We start from the raw sequence: 24,483 nt of genomic DNA on the forward strand, positions 1-24,483 counted from the left end.
ATAGAATAATTAATGCATTAAAAGCAGTTACAAAAATACCTACACATTTCTACATTATCCAACATTCGCAAGTAGCTTTCATCAGAACTTTTTTTTCTTAAAAATTAGACCTTATTATGTAACATCTTAATTTTACTGTACATGACTACAACAAATAAATGAAATAAATGAAATGAAACTTTTCAACGACGAATTTAACGAGTTAAGTTTTTTAAGCACTTTGAGGTTTCAAGTCAGATTTTGATCATGCTGGAGTTTTAGTGATGGTATCCACTTTTGTATTATGACTAAAATCTCTAATGTTTTGGATTATGAATCAAGTAAGTCCTTCACGAAGTGAAACTGCTGATGATGTTCAGAAAGGAATTCCTCAAAAACGCATTGCTCATGTTAAGAGATTGATGAAAGAACTGCTGATGATGATCCGATCAGGAACCCTTCAGTCACACATAGCTCATGTTAGGGGATTTGCTCATTTATGCCTGGCTCGCTTTTGTGTAGTGTTATATAAATCCGGATGTAAGGCTCGGTCCGTGTTATCAAGGTCCGGGTACCCAAGTTACCCGTATGTCCGGATTCACGGATTCTAAATATAGTCCAGTTTGCTTTCTACGTACAGTTGAATGGATGTGTTTTTAATTATATAACAGTGAGGAATGTAAATCAATCTGTAAAGGACGGGTTCGGTACCTCGGCAGCTTAGTAGAACGGGTACCTTTGGTGACTTTTGACAGAGAAGGTCTTGGTAATCACAACTATCTAGGAGGCAAATGTTAATTCGTTTTCATACTTTGATTTGATAATCCGGTTATTTTTTTTTAATGGTTCAGTTATTCCGAAATAGAATATTCATTTAGTCTTTTAATATACAAATAGTTATAAGCTTTATGAATTTATAGTTATGGAGTAGAAGAAGCTCATGTGTTAAGGAATGGTACTTACGTGGTAGCTTTTACATGTGATTAGAAGACTGTAATCAGGTCCAACTAAATAGGTCCGTCCTTGCCACTAAAAAGCGCCGTGATATCATCGGACAGTGACGGATGAGAGAGTGTTTTGAAAGATGCAATAAAAATTCAATAAAAAACGTAGGGACTTGAATATCGACCTGTGGTATACTGACGTATGTGATACCTATCTGTGTATTCCCGAACCATTAGCACTTTTTTTTTAATTGTTTAGGTGTATAAACGATCAATTATGTACAGTAGGCAATTTTTTATATTTTCTTCTATATAGGAATAGGAATCGAAGATGGTATGATGGGAAGTATTAGATAGGTCCAAAAATATCCTTGTACTGCATTAACGCCATCTTCATAACTAAAACATACATAATATCTGTAATAGTAAATACAAGGAATCTTTGGGCAACTTTGTCCGATGAAAAACCAAAAAAACTATTCATTTTAGACTGCGTTTTTAAATAGTTTAAGAGAAAAATATTTACATGTTCATAAATATTTTTCAGAAAATGCACAAACAATGAATGCGTCTGTTTCTACATGATTACGTGTAACCATCATCATAAATATAATATTTTCTTAGCACGAGGAGTATACGATAAGGCATAGCATCGCTTCTGGTATTTGATAGTGATATGATACTTAAGAGGATTGATCATCACTAAAGGAGACTGGTATAGTTAAGTTAGAGAGTTACTTCAGCTAATATACCTATGAAGGAGGTCCTCTTCGACAGTATTAGGAAACCCTAGGCTTGGTTCATTCCTTGGCCAAAGAATTTAGCGAGTAATATTGATGTAATAGGCATACTCGACTACTCGTACTTCCAGCGGGAATTCATTTTGGTGTATTTTTTGGTTATTTTTAAGTTAGTCTTTATTTATTGTGTAAGTTTTTATTTCCGATACCGGATTTTATACAAATAATGTATAATATTTAGGTCATTATATCTAGTGCTCGACATGCTAAACAGTCATACATATAAGTACAAACTAAGCGTGGGTATGTAAGTCTGTATTATGAATATTATGATTATTTCATTTATTAACTTCCACTAATTTTAAGCCACTATTAATAAAAGTGAACAGAGTAGTCCCCCTAGGTTAAGCTAGATTTAGTTAGATTTTAATTGTTTAATTTTTTATTTCTATCCATCATATTGAAAAAGATTTTACCTCTGTAAATTAAAAAACCTATACAAAAATTGTATATTTGGTTATCAATTTAACTAAATAATAGCAATATTTTTAATCTTTAGTATAAAAAGATTAAAAATAACTCTGCTAAAAAACCTTAGTTTACGTTTAAAAAAAAATAGTTTTGTTTTATATTAAATCAGTTTCGTTTTATCACCTGTTTTCATAGCTTCAGGTTTTTTTTATCGATGACATAAAACTTGTCAGTAAGTAAGTAAGTAAATAAGTTAGTCCGAAATTTTAATGAATTGGGCAATAAAGTTTACATAAAATAATATTTAAAAACATACATACAACTAGCCTGTATCCCATAAAGGGGTAGGCAAATCACCTGCAAAACTACTCTTGTTTCTATGACTGTCTTGGCAAATAAGGGGTTGAAAGGAAACGAAACTCTGACAAACTGTAAAATAAATTAATCACGTGGATTTACCTTGTACGTTAGTTTGACCTAGCCAGTGCGTTTAGGTTTAATTTACAGTTCTAAATTAATCTTGACTAACTTGAGCTTGGCTTAAAATAATAAATAAAATTAATACCATTCTGATGGATTGGACCTGACTAAGGGGATTCTAATGTCATCAGAGCATCCTAGCTGTCAAAAGTGATGAAGATAATTATGTTAGTGACTAAGGATCTGTCTACAGCTTCAACAACGGACATTTTTTCAGTAAGAAGGTACCTGCTAATACCTAGGTTTTTTGTACTATGTTTATGGGACAACATACGTATGATCTGAAATAAGTTCTGGTAACAATAAGCAGTCATAACTACTTGTATTAATTTGTGCCTCAATCCTGTGTTCTAGAAATTATCGTCCTGTCGTGTCGAATTCCTCGACGATTTCAAGCCCTATTTTTGTTGTTACCGTTATTTTGATTTTTAAATGAACAAAAAATTGTAACAAAGCCTCTCTCTTTCAGTTCGAACAAAGAGATTTTTCATGTTCACCGGTTCACCTGATTTGACATCTTTGTTTTAAAAACGTAATTTTACTACCTACTAAAAAATTTTAAACTTTCAGTTACATGTCAACAATCAGGAAAAGGTTTCGCTTTCACCGTGGCTGCAGAAAGAGGAGCCGCCGGACTACCCAAGTCGTATTGAAGATCACAACCTTCTGAGTGAGAATAACTGAGAGATATAGAGATTCTCTCAAGACATGAATATTATACACGATGTTTTCATAATTTCGTTAATTTTAAGGATACATTCCTATTACTCCTAAGCTTATAAAATAATTTACACCTGAGCTTGCATACGATTTTAATTAGATTGCAGACCATTGAGGTCAAATCGACTCCTGCAATTTAATATCATCAAAAAAATTAATTTGCATATAGCATAACCTGTATTCTTCATCTTCTTAAATACATACCTTCAAAATAAAACAACATAACTACCAATTTGTTTATTTCAATCAATTATTTCACTCAATCACATCCTTTTTTGGTTGTTTGGGATAGTTTGTGTAGCACATGATAACCGCGGGAGTATGTCGCCGCGAGATAGATGACACGTCTTCTTCTAACTGTATTAATGACATAAGGACGGGTAGACTATCTCGCGGCGATATATACTCTCGCGGCAATCATGCGCTAACCCTGCAGGTACCTATATCTCTAACGATTAAATCGTTATTCTTTATTTTAAAAATGTATATTGATTCACTGTGTCCTCATAAGTATACACAATCAATATACTTAGCCCCATTGAGTAAGTTTTTTTTATGAGGTGTCAGATGTTTGTCATTTTTTAAATAGGTATATTGAGTAAGTTTTTTTTATGAGGTGTCAGATGTTTGTCATTTTTTAAATAGGTATGTGGTTTATTAGAGTAAAGCTGTAGGTGAAGTAAAGTTGCACCCTCGCACAGAGGTAAAAATATGAAAATAACAAATCTGTTATAATTATTTATTACCAAACAGACCTCTACATGTTCAACATAATAATATGTAATAGACATGTTAGACTACATTTAATAATAGTAAATTAATAATAGGTAGGTTAGGTGCAAGACATCACATAAAAAAATGTTTTAATTGAAATTGGTAGGCAGCACGGAGCGTTGGGTTTTATGCTTTATATGGTTTATATCCGAGTTATTTTAAATATATCAATCGAAAGCAACGTTCCGAAACTGCAACCTGTTTTTATTTAATCCCATTAACTACATTAAGGGAAGGTTCTTTAGATGAAATAAAATTAATTTCTATAAGAAACTTGCGTATTAACTCTTACGGTTATCGAGTTATTAAAAAAATATAAATCTGCAAGACGAAACACGTACGTGACAACCTTTACCAATTCCTAATGTAGAATTTGACATGTGCCGTCAATCACTTGACATGCACTTGACACTAACTTGAATGTTATTCTTAAGGGTCTCTCACATTAATAAATTTATTTATTATGTATGAAAATTATGAAAAAAATTTTTTTGCGAATTTAACTAAAAAAGGGTGATTCCTGATTATGAACTTAGCTACGTGTCGAATTTAATGATTATATATAACAGATATACCCATTTTAGACCATCGCACGGTGGGCTGGATGGCTCGAAAAGAGGACATTCGCACTTTTTTCAAAAAATCATTTTTTGAAAAATGCTATTCGATAGAGAATTATATAGGGAACAATAAATGTAGTATACATTTTTTCGAAATAAGGCATATTGACAGCAGGAAAAAATGAAGTCTAAATATTGGTACGAATATGTATATCAATCACGCCGACAAAGTATTTTCGGAAATAATCGCTCCTAAAGGAAAAAATGTGCGCCGCCCCCCCCCCCTCTATACTTTGGAAACATATGTTTAAAAAATGTGAAAAAAGTCACAAAAGTACTTATAAAGTCTTTCTAGGAAAATTGTTTTGAACTTGATAGGTTCAGTACTTTTTGAGAAAAATGCGAAAAGCTACGGAACCCTACACTGAGCGTGGCCCGACACGCTCTTGGCCGTTTTTTTTAATATCACAGCAATCTGTTGTTGTAATTAACAATATTCAATTCCAAATAAAATTCCATGAATTCGGACATAGGATGTAACACGGGTACACGGACGTTCATTACATGGACCCTAATTCGGATCCATGTAACAACGAAGGTGACCGCAAACTCAACGTTATTTTTAAGAATGAAAAGAGATTAAATAGCGTATTTATATGTTATATATATATATAGCGTATTTATATAATTTACTTGTCAATATCATTATATCCTGATATTTTCCGACGACGACATTAAAAGCTAGTTTTATTTCACGAGTAATAAAATAACTATCGCCCTAACCGAAGACAATATATTTATAATGTAATGTAAGTCTATGTTGATCGGTGTTTGCGTTGTACCTGAGGTGCCTGTGAGTTAGGTGGCGTCCAGTCAGTTCTAAAAGATATTGAATGAAGTTAAAAAATTAACTAACTAAAACTTTATATGCAGAGAAAGTATAATATTTGAACAAAATAAGAATTCGACATTTTGCTAAAGTAAAAATTAAACATTCCGGGAAAGTCAACGCTTGGGATTTCAACATTTCAGGAATTGAACTTCCTGGTCCTGAACAAAATAAATTAAATTGGGATTTAGTTATCAATATGTTATCATTAGGCTTTGGACTTTTTATCTCAAATTTTTGCACTTGTACTATTTCAGCACTCTACAGACGGTGCTTTTATATTACACGTACTAGTGCGAGAAGTGGGCCATTTTTGTCAGATCGAAATTTCAGAGAGCCACATGTACTGAAAAATGTAGTCCTTTTTTCCGCATTTGTATCGTAATGAGGCATTTTCGTGAATAAAGATTCAAACATTTTTTTTTCCCAAATAGGTACCTATACTTGGCCATTTTTTTTTTCAAAGTTGTTCACCCCACTTTTTTTTGGATTTAGAAATTTTTACGTGGATTCCACTCAAAATCGCGAGCTCTTTCAATTCTAATAGGAGAAAAAAAGTGTCCCAAGGTTTTTTCCCATTCCGTTACCATATTTTCATACATATTGTATGGTGATAACGGAATGGAAGGTTCGAAAAAATGTATGGAAATCTTGGGATATTTTTCCTCCTATTAGGATCGAAAAACCTCGCGATTCTGAGTATTAACCGCGTAAAAAATACCTATGTTACAAAAAAAGAGGGGTGGACAACTTTGAAAAAAAAAATGGCCCGCTTAATGTTTTCCTAAAAAAAGGGTCTCAAATTTAATTTTTCCACTTCGTTGCCATTTTTTAGACACTTGGTGTTTTTTAAGCACAAGTTTACATAAATACTAGGATATTTCTTTTCATGTCGAAATTTCAAAGGAGTGTACGAGTTTCCGGACTTGTATAGTAATGTAGGTCCTATATCATACAGAAATAAAGCACCGGATAACTGGTAGAACATTAGTTATTATTGAATTAAAATTGTATTAAGTCTGATAAATATATATTTCAAAAAATAAATAAATATTTATTTATATATATATCATATGATAAAAGTAAATAAATGAGTTGGCCGTGGCGTCAGTAGCTACTTAGTTGCTTTTGGCTACTCTAGTTCCTAGCTCTGCTGTCACCTCAGTGAGACTCAATTTCATATTAATTCCGTATCAGAAGAAAGTTCAGAAATTCGTTTTGACAGTTATTAAAATGAAGTTTTTTTTTGCACCCACAAGTTTTTTTTTTCAAAATCTGTAAACGCCAATTTTCATTAATTTCAAATCTAGAGGTTTTCTAAGTTTCCGTATAGCAGCATTAGCAGCACCTGCATTTCGCATAGTGGCATAGCAAGATCTGGTAGCTGCTGCGCGACGGGTGTGAAAAATGGAACTAAAAAATGCTGTAGAGGCGGCTAATGACTCGCTGTAGGTACGTAGTGCGTTTTCTCATTATCCGATCCGACATCGGATGTAGGAAGGATTTTCAAGGAAAAAATCAAAGATGGCGGCGTAAATATATGTGATCAGATAATGTAAAAACGCACTTGACCTACATCACGGCTTGCAGTGTTACAGAAGTTATGGTATATTCTAAAAGGTAAGTAAATTAGATATTTATCGTAGCAAAACAAAACAATTACAACGTATATTAATGATACCTAGGTAGCAAGGAAATTTTATCGTAAGAAGGGAATTACCTACTTAGACCTATATATACCCAAGAATAATTCGTAATGTACATATCGATATTATAGCTGTCTCCATAAAACTCCTAAGGCGCATAATATGGAGTGTAGAAAAAACTCTATAAGCCATAATAACGTATAATAGCTTTGATAGGAACATTAAGAACCATTCGTTTTGTTATTTGACATTGGGCGTACGAATTTAATACAATACTAGTTACAACGCCATCTGTGAAGCGTGAAATTGTCTTATGTCATTTTGCCTAAATATTTTTCTTTGGCGGACTACCGATAGTTGTAGTTTACATTCATAAAGCTAGATGGAGCTCTATTGCTCCGCGGATCGCATTTCGGCGCTTCTATGTGTGCGTGCTTGCGGGGGCTGAGGTAATTGACAAGCGTGGCCTATGAGCTGTCAGTCGCTCCTTTAGTAGCCCCTTAACCCATATCCCACAGTCGCCTTCTACGATAACCACGGGAAGAAAGGGGGTATGGCGGGGGGCCGGGGGTTTAGGTTAACAATAAAAATAAGCGCTAGGAATGTGAGATGTCATCTTCCACATTATTGTTGTTATTCTGTATCATTTGATGTGTGTGTCTGTCTGTTAGTCTGTTTGTCCGTCCGTCCGTCTGTCTGTCTGTCTGTCTGTCTGTTTGTCTATCTGTGTGTGTGTCTGTCTGTGGCTTCGTAGCTCCTGAACGGATGAACCGATTTAGATTGGAATCGAAATGGTTTTAAATATTAAAATGTAATTAATGTATATATATGTAATAAAAAATAAAAAACATTAGCTTAGTTCTAAACAAAAATATTTGCTAATTTACTGTGAGTTTCCTAAGAGCGTAAGTTATAATCGATGTAACATTGGAGCATTGAAAGTGGAACCAAATATTTGGGTAGGTCAGATATATAATAATTATGATGATATAATATGTGTATGTCTTGTTATTTCCGATCACGTCTCGGATTTCGCCAAGTGTGTAGGGACTATGATAACGCTATTGCAACTTTTTATCCTGTTTGTGATGTGTGTGTACTTTCCGTGTTTTCACTCGCAATGGCCCCGACGGAAGATCAGCGTTGGCCCTCCCAGGCTAAGACCATGCTGAGTCGGGACCATTTTGTGGCAATTATTATGTATGTACCTATATTTTTGTGTTGTGTAAATAATTTCTGTTTTCACTTGTCACGAATAAGGTGGATGTACCACTGCTCGACAGGTTAAGGGAAAATATTTATGTGTTTCGTGATATTACGATAATTTACCCATCTATACAAAACATATCCATCTTTTTTGGGAGATGTGACCTTTAACTTTGTTAAATGCAATTAGTTTCATACAGTGATAATATAAAAAAATCTCAAAATTAAATAAAACCTAAGTCAATACGCTTGTCCGAATAACTGACAGGTGCTTTTGCTGGCAGTCCTAATAGATGACATCTAAGTATGATTCAGGAAAAACAGTAAAAAACAAGTGTTTTGGGTTAAAATTTACTACAAAATTAAATAATTTAATAAAAAAAAAACGTATTCTGTTGATAACATTTACTTTTTACGTGTTACATTTATGTAATAAAATATGTAATTTACATTTATGTAATTTCTTTGCTGCCGAGGCGATGGACGAACCCCTTAACACATCTTCTACGAGTATGGCCTTTTCTAAGTCTTCTTGAGAATATCTCTTCCACTGACCTTTATCAGGCGGCATTTCTGAAAATATGTATACCCAGTTTTGTGAAAAATGACATGTCAAGCACTACCCAAAGAAATTATACAGATTTCACTACATTTAACGAGAAAACATATCAATAAAACCGTAAAAGATATACAAAAAACTGTCTATGTGCATGTAATTTGTTTTTTTCAGTAAAGTTAATGTGACTTACAGAAAAATATGCTGATAATATGAAACTGTAAACGATTCGTTTTGGCTACTTTAATCGTGATATCCTGAAAAAACGGCTCGACAAACATTGGGACTTGGAAAATAACGTAACAGTCCCAATAAATGCCAGCCGTGTCGAGTTTTAGACTTGCGACGGTTTTCAGTCCTAATAAATGACACGCTTGTTTATCACAGTAACAATGAACGAAATCGACATTTAATTACTTAAATATCTTCCCGCACATTCTAGCACCAACACAATTATAGAATATGTTCACAACTTACCGTGAAAGTATTTCAAATAAGTCAGCAAATACGAGCAAAGCTTTACCAAATCGCTAACAAAATTGAGAGATTGATTGCTCATGACAATGTCATCACATATATTATTCATTAATTGAAAAAAGTTTCTATATTTTATAATATGGCGTATGAAATGTGAAGGCTACAAACATTTCTCATCTAATAAATCTAATTGCGATGAATGTAACGGTAATCTTATCTTATTAATCGCTATTTAAACCATGGGTGACGAGTACTAGTACCGCGTCGAGCACTAGTACATCCACCTTACATATGTCGGTGTCAAAAATGACGTTTTTGTTTAAAAATCGTCTATTTGACAACAATGTTTCAAAGTTCAAAGTTCGAAAACTTTTATTTGCTAAAATGCACGTACATCATCATAGTATAATGGTGATGGTGGAAATATAAACATATAGCATCAGTGCATTGACCCATATGGCATGCAAATAATCATAAAAATATACCTAAATTAAAAAAGTCATATTTACAAAACTATTTACAGCATACTTACACGACAAAATTAAAGCAATGTGTATGTTATTTATTAGTATGTAAGTACTGTATATTTTCCAAACAAGTTATTGTTTAATAATATTTCCGTTTACTTGAACCCAAAAAAACTATGATAGTACATAATCCGCGAAATCCTTAATAATTCATGCCTATTAGGGCCGCCTAATGAAGAGAAAGGTCAGGGGGGTTACCATGACGTGCTAAAGCCGTTCAGTTTAGGTTGAGAGAGCGGGACGGAGCTATGTAACTGCTATAGCTGTGTCCCTTTCTCTCAACCTAAACTGAACGTCTTTAGTACGTCATGGTAACTCCCCAGGTTATTAATGATTTAAGCTGACCCTCCATTGTGAGAGGCCATTGTAGCACATAACAATCTGCGGTGGAGGAATCCCTTAATGACAGACAGTCTCGACATCGTAAGGCCCTTAATAGATCATTGAGACGTGAATCCATATACTTATACGCCGGATGATTCGAACATTCACATAAGGTACAGGGTTCAATTTCGACTGGGGACTATTAGAACTGATCAATTTTTTTCTACGTTTTACAATGGGCCATTTTTTTTTCAAAGTTGTTCACCTCACTTTTTTTTGGATTTGGTATTTTTTATGTGATTTCCACTCAGAATCGCGAGCTCTTTCAATCCTAATAGGAGAAAAAAAGTGTCCCAAGGTTTTTTCCCATTACCATTTTTTAATACATTTTGTGTAGCGGTATCAGAATGGAAGGTCTGAAAAATGTATGGAAATCTTGGGACATTTTTTTTCTCCTATCAGGATCGAAAGACCTCGCGATTCTGAGTATGAATCGCGTAAAAAATACCCATGCCACAAAAAAGTGGGGTGTACAACTTTGAAAAAAATGGCCCCAATATTAACTTGAGGTTCATATGTCCACCTAACAAGAGTATTCTGTATGACCAGTAGGTACCTACTCAATAATGCAAAAATCGTTTAGTTGAAATTGTCCCCTGTACTAAGGTACCAGAATGATAGCTATCAGAAGATAGGTATATGATTTTTTTTAGGTTTTGTACATTTTGCTGGGTAACCCAGCAATGTCTTACGCGTAATTATTTTAAAAATCGGAACAACGCTGTCCCTGAAACATTGGAGGTCAGTTTAATATGTATTCACACACGATTAAGTCCCGATTTAAAAAATAATGATGTGTAATAATCGTCAGTTTAAATCAGTGTAATGTCTTACGCGTTCACTTCATAAGCGTTCGTAGCCAGTGTGCATAGCCGAATTCACAAACTCTCATGAAACACTCACGATAATATCTCTTTCGTAGCTATATATTTCTATCGCTCTTTCATATTGGCACTACAGAGCCAGACTACATTTCTGCGGCGTTTTGGGGGCGTTTCGCGTCATGCCATTTGCCTACGGGGCCTACTCTTCCTACGAGCGACAGCTCTGATTTTCTATAGTGGCGCGACAGAGCAAGACTGCGTTTCGAACGACACGTTGCTTCAACGGTAGTCCCTTCGGTTAGACCGGCTCACATAGGGGTATTTGACTAAAAAAGCTGGCCAAAATTATTTATATACATTTTTATATGTAGTTCCATCGTGTCAATCCAAATATGCTATTTTTATTTATTTTTATTTTTACTTATTTATATCGACTAATGGACAGCTTTTTTAGTGAAGTACCCCTATGTGCGGCTGGTGTCAATAGTCCTGGGTACGTAGCCGAATGGCACAAACGCTCACGAAACGCTCGTAGATATCTATCTCTATCACTCGTGTCGTGCGTATTGGCGCGACAGAGCCAGACTACCTTTCGCGGCGTTTCGTTTTCGATTCGCGTCGTAGAAATGCCATTCGGCTACGGCACCTGTATGCTGGCTCAAAAGTACGAGCGAAACTGTCTCAGTTGAACGTCATTCTGTTATCGGAATTCCCTCGAATTGGCCTGGGTCTCGGCACGTTAAACCCTTTAATAGATTATTGTGATGTGTATTCCACACTTGATACACTCATATTGGTGAGGTTTATCGCGGTAAGGGTTTTGATAGGCGATTTTATGGACTAAGAATTAGATACACATTTAAACATTTAAACATTTATTTCAAATAATTTACACGGCATCACAGCTTAAGCCAATACACCGAATAATTAAACTAATTACAACTATAATTACAGAATATGTATTAAACTAAGTAATAAATAAAACCTCAGACAATTTACATGCAAGTGCTGGGAATCCTATCGTGCATCTTCTCACAAAACCTCAGACACTCTCGGCACACATTCGCCCATCTGCATGCAAACAAGTCACACTCCGGTGCTGATGTCAAGAGTGCATTAAGCAGCGATAATGCGCGAAGTAAAGGCGAGTTTCTGTGAGATACAGTGCGCGCTGCCGGCACGGCCAGCAGTGGGCGTGTCCGCGGCCTCAAGCCGACTCGAGGAATATCCGGAACGTACAACCTCACTAGTCGACCAACCAGTTCCGGGCAGTCCGAGTCTCCGCGCAATATTCGACAAGCCGTAGTCAGCAAGATGTTGTTTCGCCTTACCTCTAGAGAATTATATCCTAGGCAGCCAAGTAAAAACTTTGTCGGATACAAAAATGGATAATATCCAAATCTTTTTTTATACAAAAATCGCAAAAAGGTCTTTTGGATTTTCTCCAGAAGTAAGGCGTATGACGACTCGTATGGGTTCCAAATAATAGATGAAGTTTCAAGCTTACTCCTCACCAATGCGTTGAAGACCGAAGCAATGGCTCCGGTGTCACGGAAATCCTTGACATTGCGGGTTACAAAGCCAAGCTTCCTAAAACAATCCTTGGTGAGTGTTCGCATGTGTTCATGAAAAGTTAGGCGCTCATCAAATAGAACACCAAGATCTTTGACAGAGAAAACTCTATCAACAACCTCGCTTCCCATTGTGTACTGAACAAGAAGAGGGGTCGATGAACGACTGAAAGTACACACACAACACTTTGCTGTGTTAAAAAGAAGCCTGTTTACTGTACTCCAGTTGACCACCGAATCAATGTCGTCTTGCAAAGAGGCACAGTCTTCTCTGTTTTTAACTGGGTAAATAAGTTTCAAGTCGTCGGCATACAACAAGCATTTTGCATTCATGACGACCGATTCCAAGTCGTTAATCATTATCCCAAATAAGAAGGGACCCAGTATCGAGCCCTGTGTTACGCCAGATCTAGTATGGTATGGGGCCGAAACGAAACACCCATGCCGAATGTACTGCTTTCGATCACGCAGATAACTGGCAAAGAGAGTCAGTAGCTTTGGCGAGAAGCCCAAAGCGTTTAGCTTGCTCATCAGTGCATCATTATCTACGCGATCGAAAGCCTTTTTAAAGTCGAAATACACGACATCCACTTGATAACCCCTGTCCAGATATTCAGAGATGGTGTCTGTCAGAATTAAAAGGTTGGTATTAACTGAGCGATTTGCTCTGAAGCCATGCTGGGAGTTAGACAAAAAGGGTTTTAACTGCACTGCTAATAATTTATGGACGATAGATTCAAATAACTTTGCCAACGTCGACAATATAGCTATTGGTCTGTAATTCTCAACGTCGGCAACGTCACCGGTCTTCGGGATAGGTGTGACCCTTGTCGTTTTCCACAGCTGCGGATATGTTCCAGTTGATAATATTAGGTTAAATATGAAATAAATAGGTAATATTAGCTGGTCTATGCATCCTTTGACTATAAAAGCTGGAAGATTGTCAGGCCCAACAGAGCTCTTAGCTTTGAGCTTCCGTATACCAACAGTCACCTCCTGGATAGATATATTTGAAATGTTAATACATTGCGCCAAGCTACTCTGGTTATAAGGTTGTAGCGAGTTTACATTTAGTCGGGGCGAACTAGGTAAGAATACGCTAGAAAAAAACGTTGAAAAAGCTTCAGCTGCTTCGACACCAGAGTATCGCTGCCCTTCAAACACGACTTCATTAGCGAACCCACCCCTAGACTTAAGAGTCTTAATATGCTGCCAGAACGAGTGAGGATCAATTTTCACTTTACACTGAATTTGATCCACGTATCCGTCATAAGCCAAAGAAATTTGAACCTTAATATCTTTCCGTAACCGGGAAAACTCGTTGTAGGCCTCTAAACTCTTTGACGCCTTCCAGGTCCGATGGACACTAGCTTTTCGCGCTATTGCAGTGATTAGTTCTGCTGTGTACCATACTGGGTAGCGTCTGCCAGTCTTGTTTGTGCGAACCTTTCTGGGTATACTAAGATCAAAAAAACCATGAATTATCTCATAGAAAATGCCCACCGCTGTGTCAACATTTTTAGCCCGGAGAACTTTTTGCCAGTTTTCCGAAGATACCAATCTATACAACATTTCATAGTTTCCCTTTTTAAAATCCCAGTCTTGTCTGGAGTCTAAATTACTGGCACTCATACGCTCCGATGTGGGTCGCAGTGTAACTTCGCTTAAAGGGACCAATATCTCTAACGGTGGGTGATATGCATCCCTATTAGGTACCAGTCCTCCGCCCGCGATTTCAGAAACGCTAACACCACGAATGCGCTCCGACACCAGCACAACGTCTAATTTTCCACCATAAGCATGCATCACCTCATTCCTCTCATGCAAACCACAGGTTTCTAAAAAATAAGCATAATAATATTGAATATTTTGAGACGTATAAAGAGGATTTAAGTTTAGGTCTCCAACTATGATCATCAATCCATTAACATTGTTAAGCATCTGTTCCACATTTTGAAACCAACACAAGTACGTATCGTCTGTAGCGCTCGGAGGAATGTAAACCACACACATATAACAAACAACACCAGCAAAGGTCACGGAAATCCAAAGGTCCTCTCCAGTAGGGGTCTCGAGTTCTCGACGTCTCTTCATACTGAGTCCAGGACGAGCTGCAAACAACACGCCACCTCCACGCGAACCGGTAGCGCGGTCCCGGCGCATAATGCTCCACTCCCCACAAGAAAGTTCAGCATCGTTGACGGAATCAGTTAGAAAGGTTTCAGTAACAGCAACGATGTCACAGTCTAACGAGAGCAAGTTCAATCTAAAATTCTTCAGCTTCGTCTTTAGACCCCTGACATTTTGGTAAGTGACATTCAGCATAGATTTTGAATTTGCCCTGGGTTTGTTATTGGGAGTGCGAGGGGTGTTTTGGTCTCCGAAATAACCACATCTTGACTCTAGCATTGTCAGGCCAGACCTCCGCTGAAAGACACTTATCATAAATAGCAGGCGGCACTCCAATTTTGAAGGATTTATACTCCCCCTTTGGCTTAAGTTCCTCCACCGTGCAAGTGCTGTTAGGTGCTAAAGTTTGCAAATAGGCTCGAACTTCATCTGCACCCGAGATCATATTCCAAAGGTGAATATATTTCCTGTATTCGACAGCCTTCAGGGATGTGACATCCGGACCAGCAGTACCCCGTAGAGATGCGTAGCGCCTTTTTCCATATCGGACTTCTGTGTATGCTCCACCAGAGTGTTCATCTTCATCGGTGTCATTTTGCAGCTCGTTGCGATCGCTAGATGGCGCTACAGGTAACATTTGGGATTCACGGTCCAACTGCGCTACCTCATTCTGTGTAGTCCCACTTACCTCGGGCTCTTTTGCAGTACCTGACGTCTGCTTTCTGGTACGAGACCTGCGCTTTCGTTTTGGCTTTACCTTTGTGTCAGCGTTGTTATAATCTGATAACGAGGACCCAGCTTCGCAAGACTTGCAGGGATGTGTTGACGATGCCTCTAAACGCGTCAGTCGGTCGCTAACAGCTTTGAACTTCTCGTTACTGATCGCAAGCGCGGCCTGGTATTCCTTAATTACAGAGACTGCCTCCGTCAAGTGTTCAGATAGCCTGTTCATTTGTTCCCGAACTTGCTGTAACTCTAAGGCCAGGGGTATCGGATCAGCGGTCGCGGCTGGTGATGTTGAGTGACGTATTTCGCTCTTATTCCTGAATGCGATATTTTTAACTGTAAGCGGCGTCCCGACCGGGGATTCACAGTTACGTCCGCTCTTTTTAAAAGTAATACAGCATTCAGGACATACCCATGTGTCCTTCTCTTCCGCAGTAAGTACTCTGTTGTTGCACATATGAAGGACCTTTAAGTTTAAAGATGTGTGTCGGTCCTGACATCTGAGAGTGACTTTATTTAAACAGAACTGTAAGTGAACTTACACAAAATACTGGTAAGGTACAGCGGGGCAAATCTCGACTGGGGGGCAAATGTAACTTGTCTATTTTTGGCGTTCTACAATGTTTGCATTATTAAATAGACTCTTATATATGGTAGGCGTGTTCAGTTGATACAAGAATGGATTAGTTACAATTGTCCCCCAGTCGAGATTTACCCCGCTGTACCTTAAATATTTGACGTAACATTGACATTTTTCATACGTTAGACGATAATGAAATCAACCTATTTTAACCAGTTTTTACCTCTCGAGTGCGTATGGTTCAAAAAATCGGGGGTTCCAACCACGGTAATATGCCATGTAGGGCAAAAAAATCGTTCCGGAAAAAAATGCAAAAAGATGACCTAATTTTACGCACGGCATACGACGGGTTAATAGGCACCATACCGTCCATGATTGGCTTGCAGAATATGGTTTTTTTTACTACGAATACAAATACTTAATGTAGTTACGTATCTACTATGAATGTGCTAAAATCAATCAGTTGATCAGTTTAATTCTCCAAGATCATTAAATTCTATGTCGGTAAACATCCTACAGATATATCGTAGGCCACGTCTTTGCCTTTGGCTAGTCTGTAGTCAAGAGTAAACCCATTCATAATTAAAAAACCGGCCAAGTGCGAGTTGTACTCGCGTTTCAAGGGTTCCGTACACTACAAGAAGGGCTTAAGGGCCTCCTTTTTAGTAGGAACTTAAGTAATTTTTGCGAATAATAATAAGCGATATTTTGAACGAAACGAAACAGAAATGAGTTTATATGTAATATTCAACCGCGCTCACACAATTTCAAGAGATTTGGTAACTATTTGCAGCGGCAGTGAGTGAAATTCGTAATTTGATTTTTTTTTAAGTCCGACTTACGCTTTACTGTAGATTTCTAATAGGTTTTCCTGTAATCTATAGATTGAAAACTATCTCGTGTATTTTTTTGAAAATGTTACGCTTAGTAGTTTCGGAGATAAGGGGGGAGGGGGAATGGTAATTTTTTGCCTATTTTCCTAAATTAAAAAATATATTTGAAATACTTATAAAAAGCTCTTTCATTTGATATGTAGCACAATATAGTTCTAGAAACTTTGATTTTAAATTTTCACTTTTACCTCCCAAAAGTGCTCCCCTATAATAAAATTTTCTTAATTTAAATTACATGCCAATCTTTGGGTCACTGGTTTACATAATATGTGTGCCAAATTTCAAGTTAATCGGTTCGGTAGTTTCGGAGAAAATTGGCTGTGACAGACGGACAGACAGACACACGAGTGATCCTATAAGGGTTCCGTTTTTCCTTTTTGAGGTACGGAACCCTAAAAAAATATATATTTCATTAGAGCAATATATCCTCTATTGAAATATACTTTTATATACTTAAATACTTATTTCACGAATTCATACTTTCATTTTAACGAAAACAAGTTCATTAATTTCAGAAAAGATTATTTAACTTGATCAAATTCATTTAAGCTCTAAATGGTTTCGGTGATGTTATAAGCTCTTTAAAGTAATATTGATCCGATTTCGTACCCAAAAGATGTTGCTGCTTTGAAACTGCTAACATTGAAGTAAATTTATATAAACTTAACATAAATCTTCGTTATTTTATATAGTACCTAAGCCACAGGATATTAAACCTAGAAGCTATTATCCATACTAATATTATAAATGGGAAAGTGTGTGTGTCTCTTAGTTTGTCCGTCTATCACGGCAACACGGAGCGAAGAATTGACGTCATTCTTGAAGTGGAGATAGTTGAAGGGATGGAGAGTGACATAGACTACTTTTTGTCTCTTTCTAACGAGTGCGAAGCCGCGGGCAAAAGCTAGTGGTTTATATATGGATAGGCAGGATAATTTCGTTTAGCTTTAGATGTCCAAAGGAAAACTGCGTAGAAAATAGTAGCGGGAGAGGACCAGCGGGTATTCGTCAACAATGTTATTTTTACTGTTCACGATATGACTAGGACTTAAACTTTCTGCCGGATTCTAAGTTCTGCCTCCGCGCCGCTTTATATTACTGATCAGTAATTTAGACTCTAGAACTTACGATATCATTCAAATGACCCGACGATAGCTAAAAGACACCATGAAGATACCTTTCTTATATCAATGTACTGAATTGGTCTGTACAGTAGTTAAACTTTCGAGATCGGTATTTGCCTCTCTCGCACGCGCCGCGCGCAACCTTGGCAGCGCTACGCAGCGCGGCGCATACTGACGCGACCGGCATCATCCGGTTCCGCATACATATAACGCCGTGGCTTGCGTGGGCGACGGTCGCGCGATGGTCGCGCGACGGCGATGCGACGCATACGAAATCAAACCTTATTGATATGGAAGTAGACGATGCGATGAGACGCGACGGCGACGGTCGCGCGACCGTCGCCCACGCAAGACACGGCGTAAATTACTCTCTGCACCTCGCTCGCGCAGAGCGCTACTCAAGGACAAACCGCGCGGAGCAGAATTTTGTTATAAGAATTATTACTAAGTCGTCCTTATACTGTGGTCTGTTATCTGTAGTGTATGACATTGTGCACAGTTTCCCAGCCATCTATGACGTAATAGAAAGTTTGTTACTAACCTCGCTTTAACTATACCAACTTCGCCAACACTTAACCACTTCCCTCGACTACTAGTTACTACCTAGTTAGTTTTAGGTAATTTGCCTGTGTAACAGTATACCCCAAAGCTCGTTGTCTATTTTAATTATGAAACTGTTTAGTATTATCTATTTTGACGCTTGATGTCATCCTTAACATTTTCCCTATCTTTCGACATTTCTCCATTATTACTTACCTGTCAAAGACAAATTTATCTCAAAGTTACTGTAAAAAAGACCGAGGAGTGAAAGCCATTAAAAAAAAAGTTACTGTAGTTTTTGTGAATCTTATCTAACTTCGCCTATTGTATTTAAAGAAATCTCAAAATTGATACTGTTTCAACCTTGTTCGTTATACAGTTAGCTGGAAAATTACCGGGCCAGAATACGCGTCAGAAGTATGCCTACCATTGTTATAAAAGAGATTTGGCTCTTTATTAACAATTCGACTAGAACCGACACTTTGAACGCGAAATCCAGAGATTTATCTCCTCTTTCATCGGAAAATTGTTGGAGACTGGCAGATACTTTTGGTGTGTTACTTTATCTGCTACTATTAAAGCGAAACTGGTGGTTTCTCAAATTATTCAGTTCGTTATAACTCTCTATTTTGTGTTGTTTCACTTTCATTGACATTCATCAAGATTTAAAAGTTGATATAATAATAACGGCATCAAGTATACAACATTCAAGACACTTTTCAACATTTATCAAACTGAACAAATTGTTTAGCCTTGTGTATCTTCCTCTGATCCCCAATACCCTCGTGAAGCCTACTAAGCCTAATGACGTGATATTTTAGAAAAATACTGCCACTGTGTGCACTCGATGTAATATATTTATGACATGGAGCCCTTAAAGGACACCATATGCGTACTTTGGTTCAATTATATCTATAGCAAAATGTACATTATTATCGTCATTAGCTTCAACTTTCTTCTGTTTTGAGTTACCTCGTTCTACGCTACATTATTTAACTAGTCTTGTTTTTATTCTTATTTATTATTCTCTTCGACCTTTGCTGTTTCAATATTCAATTGACTAGCACCCTAAGCAATCAAGCTAATAATTGTCTTAAGCATCCCGGTGTTTCTCTTATTCAACACAAGTACAAAGGTTCCGTATAAAACCCGGAGGACGGCCCCCAGAGTAATTTACGATTGTTTTCATTAGAACCGAATTAGACAATTCCCGACTTCTGCCATAGATCCGGTTCTTAACTAAATAGATTTCCAAAATAAATAGAGACCTCTTAGAAAGGTAAAGGTAACAAATTGAGCATCTTATTATACTTTGCACCCTTGTAATCTTATTACGTCTTAAGTGGGGTGAACGGACGGTTCTTGAATTTTATTTGAGCATTTGCTTGGGCTCCTTTTGACCTTCCGAATAGCAATATATATGAGAAATGTATGTGCGCAATAGCACTCTGGAGAGCCATAAGATGCTCTAATACTTGTCCTAAGAAGTTGACCCATATTCAATGTGTTGGGATGAGTATTAAGATAAAGGAAATATTTATAAGGGTTATCTTAGCAATATTCTAGATGAAATTTGAGCAACAGTAAACTATTATATTTAGTCCGTATTTCATCGTAGGAAGTTGTTAGTGATACAATCGCTGTAGAAGATCTTTGAGACTGTGGGTTTGTAATAAGGGCGCAAAAATAACTAAGGAACTTGCAAGATTTTCTAGGATAAAGTATGAAAAGAAAATTCACCTCGAAAATAAAAGGTCAGTCGGTTAGACTTGGTCAGGCGTAAGTCGGCATAAGTTAACGAGATCAAGGTAGCAAAGTCTACAATTATTGATAGAAAAAGCCAATCGAAACTTTATTATGATAGGGAATGACTCCTGTGATATCTTCAGCCTTTGTTGTGTTAATACGTTTCATTTTATTTTTGTTCGGCTTTTGTCCAAGTACGGTTGTCGGTTGTCAGTTATAGTATTTATTACCCTTGGCTTCTTTCAGAAATATCCGCGTTAACACTCTAATAGAAACAAGAAGAACGAAATCAAATAGGTACGTCTCTAAAACAAGAAACAATATTTCTTCCACTGAAGCCTAAAATTCAACTTCAGCGGAACTCGATTGGAAATTTATGTCCCAAATTGCTACCGTGATACCGTAATGTCTGTTAATATCCCATCTAAAATCACTTCCACATAGATATGCCGCTCCTTGACTCGTTGGCCCAAGTTTTAACTAAGTAACAACTCTTGGGGTTCGAAACACTTTGTCGCGAAGCCCCTTAACGGTACTTACATGACGTTAATAATGTATAATGTTCGGCGTTCAAGGTTAGAATTGTGCCCACTTCAGTGGGTTTTGGAGGGTTGTGTAACTTGTAATGGAATTATAAAGTCTAAACATGGAACAATAGGTAACTCATTCAAGTTTGCAAATCAACGAGTTAAAACACGTGACTTTTATAAAAATCTGTTATGTCTTCTTGCGAAATTATAAAGGAAAAAATTACTAGGTTAATAATGGGTGGCTAAATGTCAAAGTTTTCAGCCAATTAGTGTTTCGATTTTGTTATGAAACTACAAAGTGTCTTACACGATGGTGTGCGGATTGGTCAAATCTGACCTCTGACATGGCAATACGATCAGTAAAAGCATGCATTTTGAATGTTACACTATATACTACTAGCTTTCGCCCGCGGCTTCGCTCGCGTTAAGTTCGAAAATTAGGGAAGTGGGGGGTTAGAAAGAGACAAAAAGTAGCATATGTCACTCTCCATCCCTTCAACTATCTCCACTTAAATAATCACGTCTATTCGTCGCTCCGTTTTGCCGTGAAAGACGGAAAAACAAACAGACACACACACACTTTCCCATTTATAATATTAGTATGGATTAATTGTTACTTAAGGGACCAACATTGTCCACATCTCCATAATAAACTCGACATCTCCATATATATTATAATGTCCTACTTGCGCTTGATTCTATTATGCAATGTCCAATTATCGTAATACACTATAATCCACATTGTCTTGCCACTACTAAGTAGATAGGTAGTTGAGTTACTAAACGAACGTTAACGGTTGTTAATTAGGTACCCGCTAATAAAATTAAAAATGATAGTTATATTGTTGATATAGTGTGTATTTTCAAATTGTAAATTGCGTTTTATCGCGTTGTCCAATGGATTCATCTCTTCTTCCTCGTTCCCTCAATGCTGAGGATCGCGACCACAAGTAGCGTGTTTCCATTGAACGCGGCCATAAGCCACGTGGACTGCACGGTAGGCTGCCGCCAGTCGACTTCTTCACACAGTCAGACCATCTCTTACGAGCCCCACCCTAAGCGCGTTTACCATTCATTCGCTCCAAAATTATACACTTCTCCAAATTATGCTGGATTCATAATAGTTACCCTTAGTACATCGTGAGTTAGATAAGAATTTATTATAATTTACATTATGTCCTTTAGGAGAGTAGCGTACAACATGGGAAATAATTCATATCAATCTGGCCAAACCCGTAGGTTTTTTTTTGTCAACGGGCGTACAATTATTGCTGCACGAAAAACAAGCCTTGTAGCTGCCGAAACTATAATCAATCCCTGATTTGTACTTACATGAAATTGTCAAATGTGAACATTGTCCGAAAAATTTTTCTTGGTCAAACATTGACATTTTCTAGTTACACGTTATAAATGATACTTTTTTGGTCTTGTTTCAGAGCATCATTTCTATCCGTATGTGTCCGTCGTCGAGTGCCCTCGGATGAGAATCTCAACACCGACTATGCACCCATACAGAGGTATCCCAGGTAAGAAGGGAAACACACCATGCACTAGGAATCCAGAAGTGAGGCGTCAATTAGATCTAGGTATGGGCATTGAAACGTTTAGAAAAATTAACACCAGACCAATGCTTACCGCCTGCGAACGTTTTTAACGACAAGGATAATTTGCTATATTAAAAGATACTGAATACTACTCTAAAAGGATTTTGTATGAAGTGGAAAATCGTCCTGTTCGTACGAAAAATATACTAATTGTGAAAAAGTTGCCTTTACTGACTATTGAAAATCAAAATTGACGCTTCGCTTTTGATTCCTCAATTTCGTGCTAAATTGATAAAATTGATTTTACAACCATGGACCTTTTCCGATAATCTGAATAGTAAAACCGCCCATTTTGCTTGTCTGTCTGTAACTGGACCACCTCACGTTAGCAGAATATGTAAAGTAAGCACAATTAGATGTGATAGATGTCGTAATTTACATGTCGAAAGGCCAAAGTAGCTCAAAATCTCTGCATGAGTACCCTATCGCTAGCTAGTCCTACTGTTTCTTGAAATTGTCGGATATTTCTGCATCAGTGCTTACCCCGATTGGCGAGAATGCTACAAAAACTATAGGTTACTTTAGTTTCCGATCGAAACTTTAGTGTTGCGATAAGGTTTTATGTACACCCAGGTTTAATATTGAGCAGTTCCAATATCGTGGCAAATATTTGTTGAAGGTTCGGCCAACCATCTCCCGCGCCACCGGAGCTATGTGCCCACGACGCCGATCTGGAGTGCTCGTACTTTCGCCGCCGGCCAAGATCCGTGTGCAGCCAGCCTGACCCCAAACGGTACACGTGGATGCCTGAGGATGAAGACTTCACCCGGATGGAGTGGCCACAGTGAGTAGAATTCAGAAGATATTTTACTGGGCAAGATATATGAGCAAGCTTAGAGATTAAGGGTTATTTTCTACGGGGAAATTAATCATTGACTTGACATATGTCATATCATAAATACACACACATACAGATTACCTTTAAGACACAAACAATTCCCACTTGTACAACCCAGATCCGATTATTCATACTACTTTTTTCATCGCGAACTTACGGGATGTTCCTAAAAGACGTCCTTTTGGGTAAATGTATGTATAATCATCAAAACATTGACTTATGATTTCGGAGAAAGTTAACAAGCGGCCTAAAATCTTTAAATTAAAACAATCATTCGTTAAAATATCCCTGGTCTTTCATTTCCAGGCGTACAAATAACCGTGAAGTGCTCCTGCGTCACCTTGAGAATTTGCATAACTGGGATCAGAAACGTTCGTTAACTTGACAAACTCGCGGAATTGGTGTTTGCATAATTTGCTCACAGGCCTTTGCGTTTGTTGAAAAAAACCTTCAGATATTTGTCGTCGTTTTTATAAAGTTTCTTCGATGGGCGTACCAAGTGTTGAGCCAAAGTTGGAATGTTTTTTCTTTTAATATGTTGAAAGTGTGTTCTCTCGCAGTTTTACTTAACGGATTTCTTTTAGTTTTTAACCCCCGACGCAAAAACGACGGGGTGTTATAAGTTTGACGTGTCTGTCTGTCTGTCTGTCTGTGTGTGTGTCTGTCTGTGGCATCGTAGCGCCCGAACGGATGAACCGATTTAGATTTATTTTTTTTTGTTCGAAAGCTGAGTTAGTCTGAAGTGTTGAAGCCATGTTTCATGAAAATAGGTCTACTATGTCGGTTTTTTTTTTTTTTGTGGTTAGGTTGTGCAGTATTTATTTACTGCGATAGTAGACTACTTTATGGATTTAACCTCTCCGACGCTGCTTTAATAATATAAAGCACATTATGGTCCGTACGAAATTCTAATTATGCTCTTTGGACTTAAAACTGCTCCACTTGTTGTATTTAAATGTTGTGCAACTATCACCATTGTTTACTTTATAACATAGTTCCTGTGTCAACACGCTAACAAAAGAGA

General features: G+C 37.2%; 1 protein-coding gene across 1 annotated transcript in view; it reads left to right on the forward strand.

Moving 5' to 3' along the window:
- Positions 1-24,483, forward strand: part of LOC125231326 — a 74,388-nt gene that overhangs the window by 11,799 nt on the left and 38,106 nt on the right. The window contains exons 3-4 of the mRNA XM_048136767.1: positions 22,454-22,543; positions 23,241-23,405. Of these exons, the coding sequence (XP_047992724.1) occupies positions 22,454-22,543; positions 23,241-23,405 (255 nt within the window). The remainder of the gene's footprint in view (positions 1-22,453; positions 22,544-23,240; positions 23,406-24,483) is intronic.

This window comes from Leguminivora glycinivorella, chromosome 11 (assembly GCF_023078275.1).
Source record: "Leguminivora glycinivorella isolate SPB_JAAS2020 chromosome 11, LegGlyc_1.1, whole genome shotgun sequence".
NCBI lineage: Eukaryota > Metazoa > Arthropoda > Insecta > Lepidoptera > Tortricidae > Leguminivora > Leguminivora glycinivorella.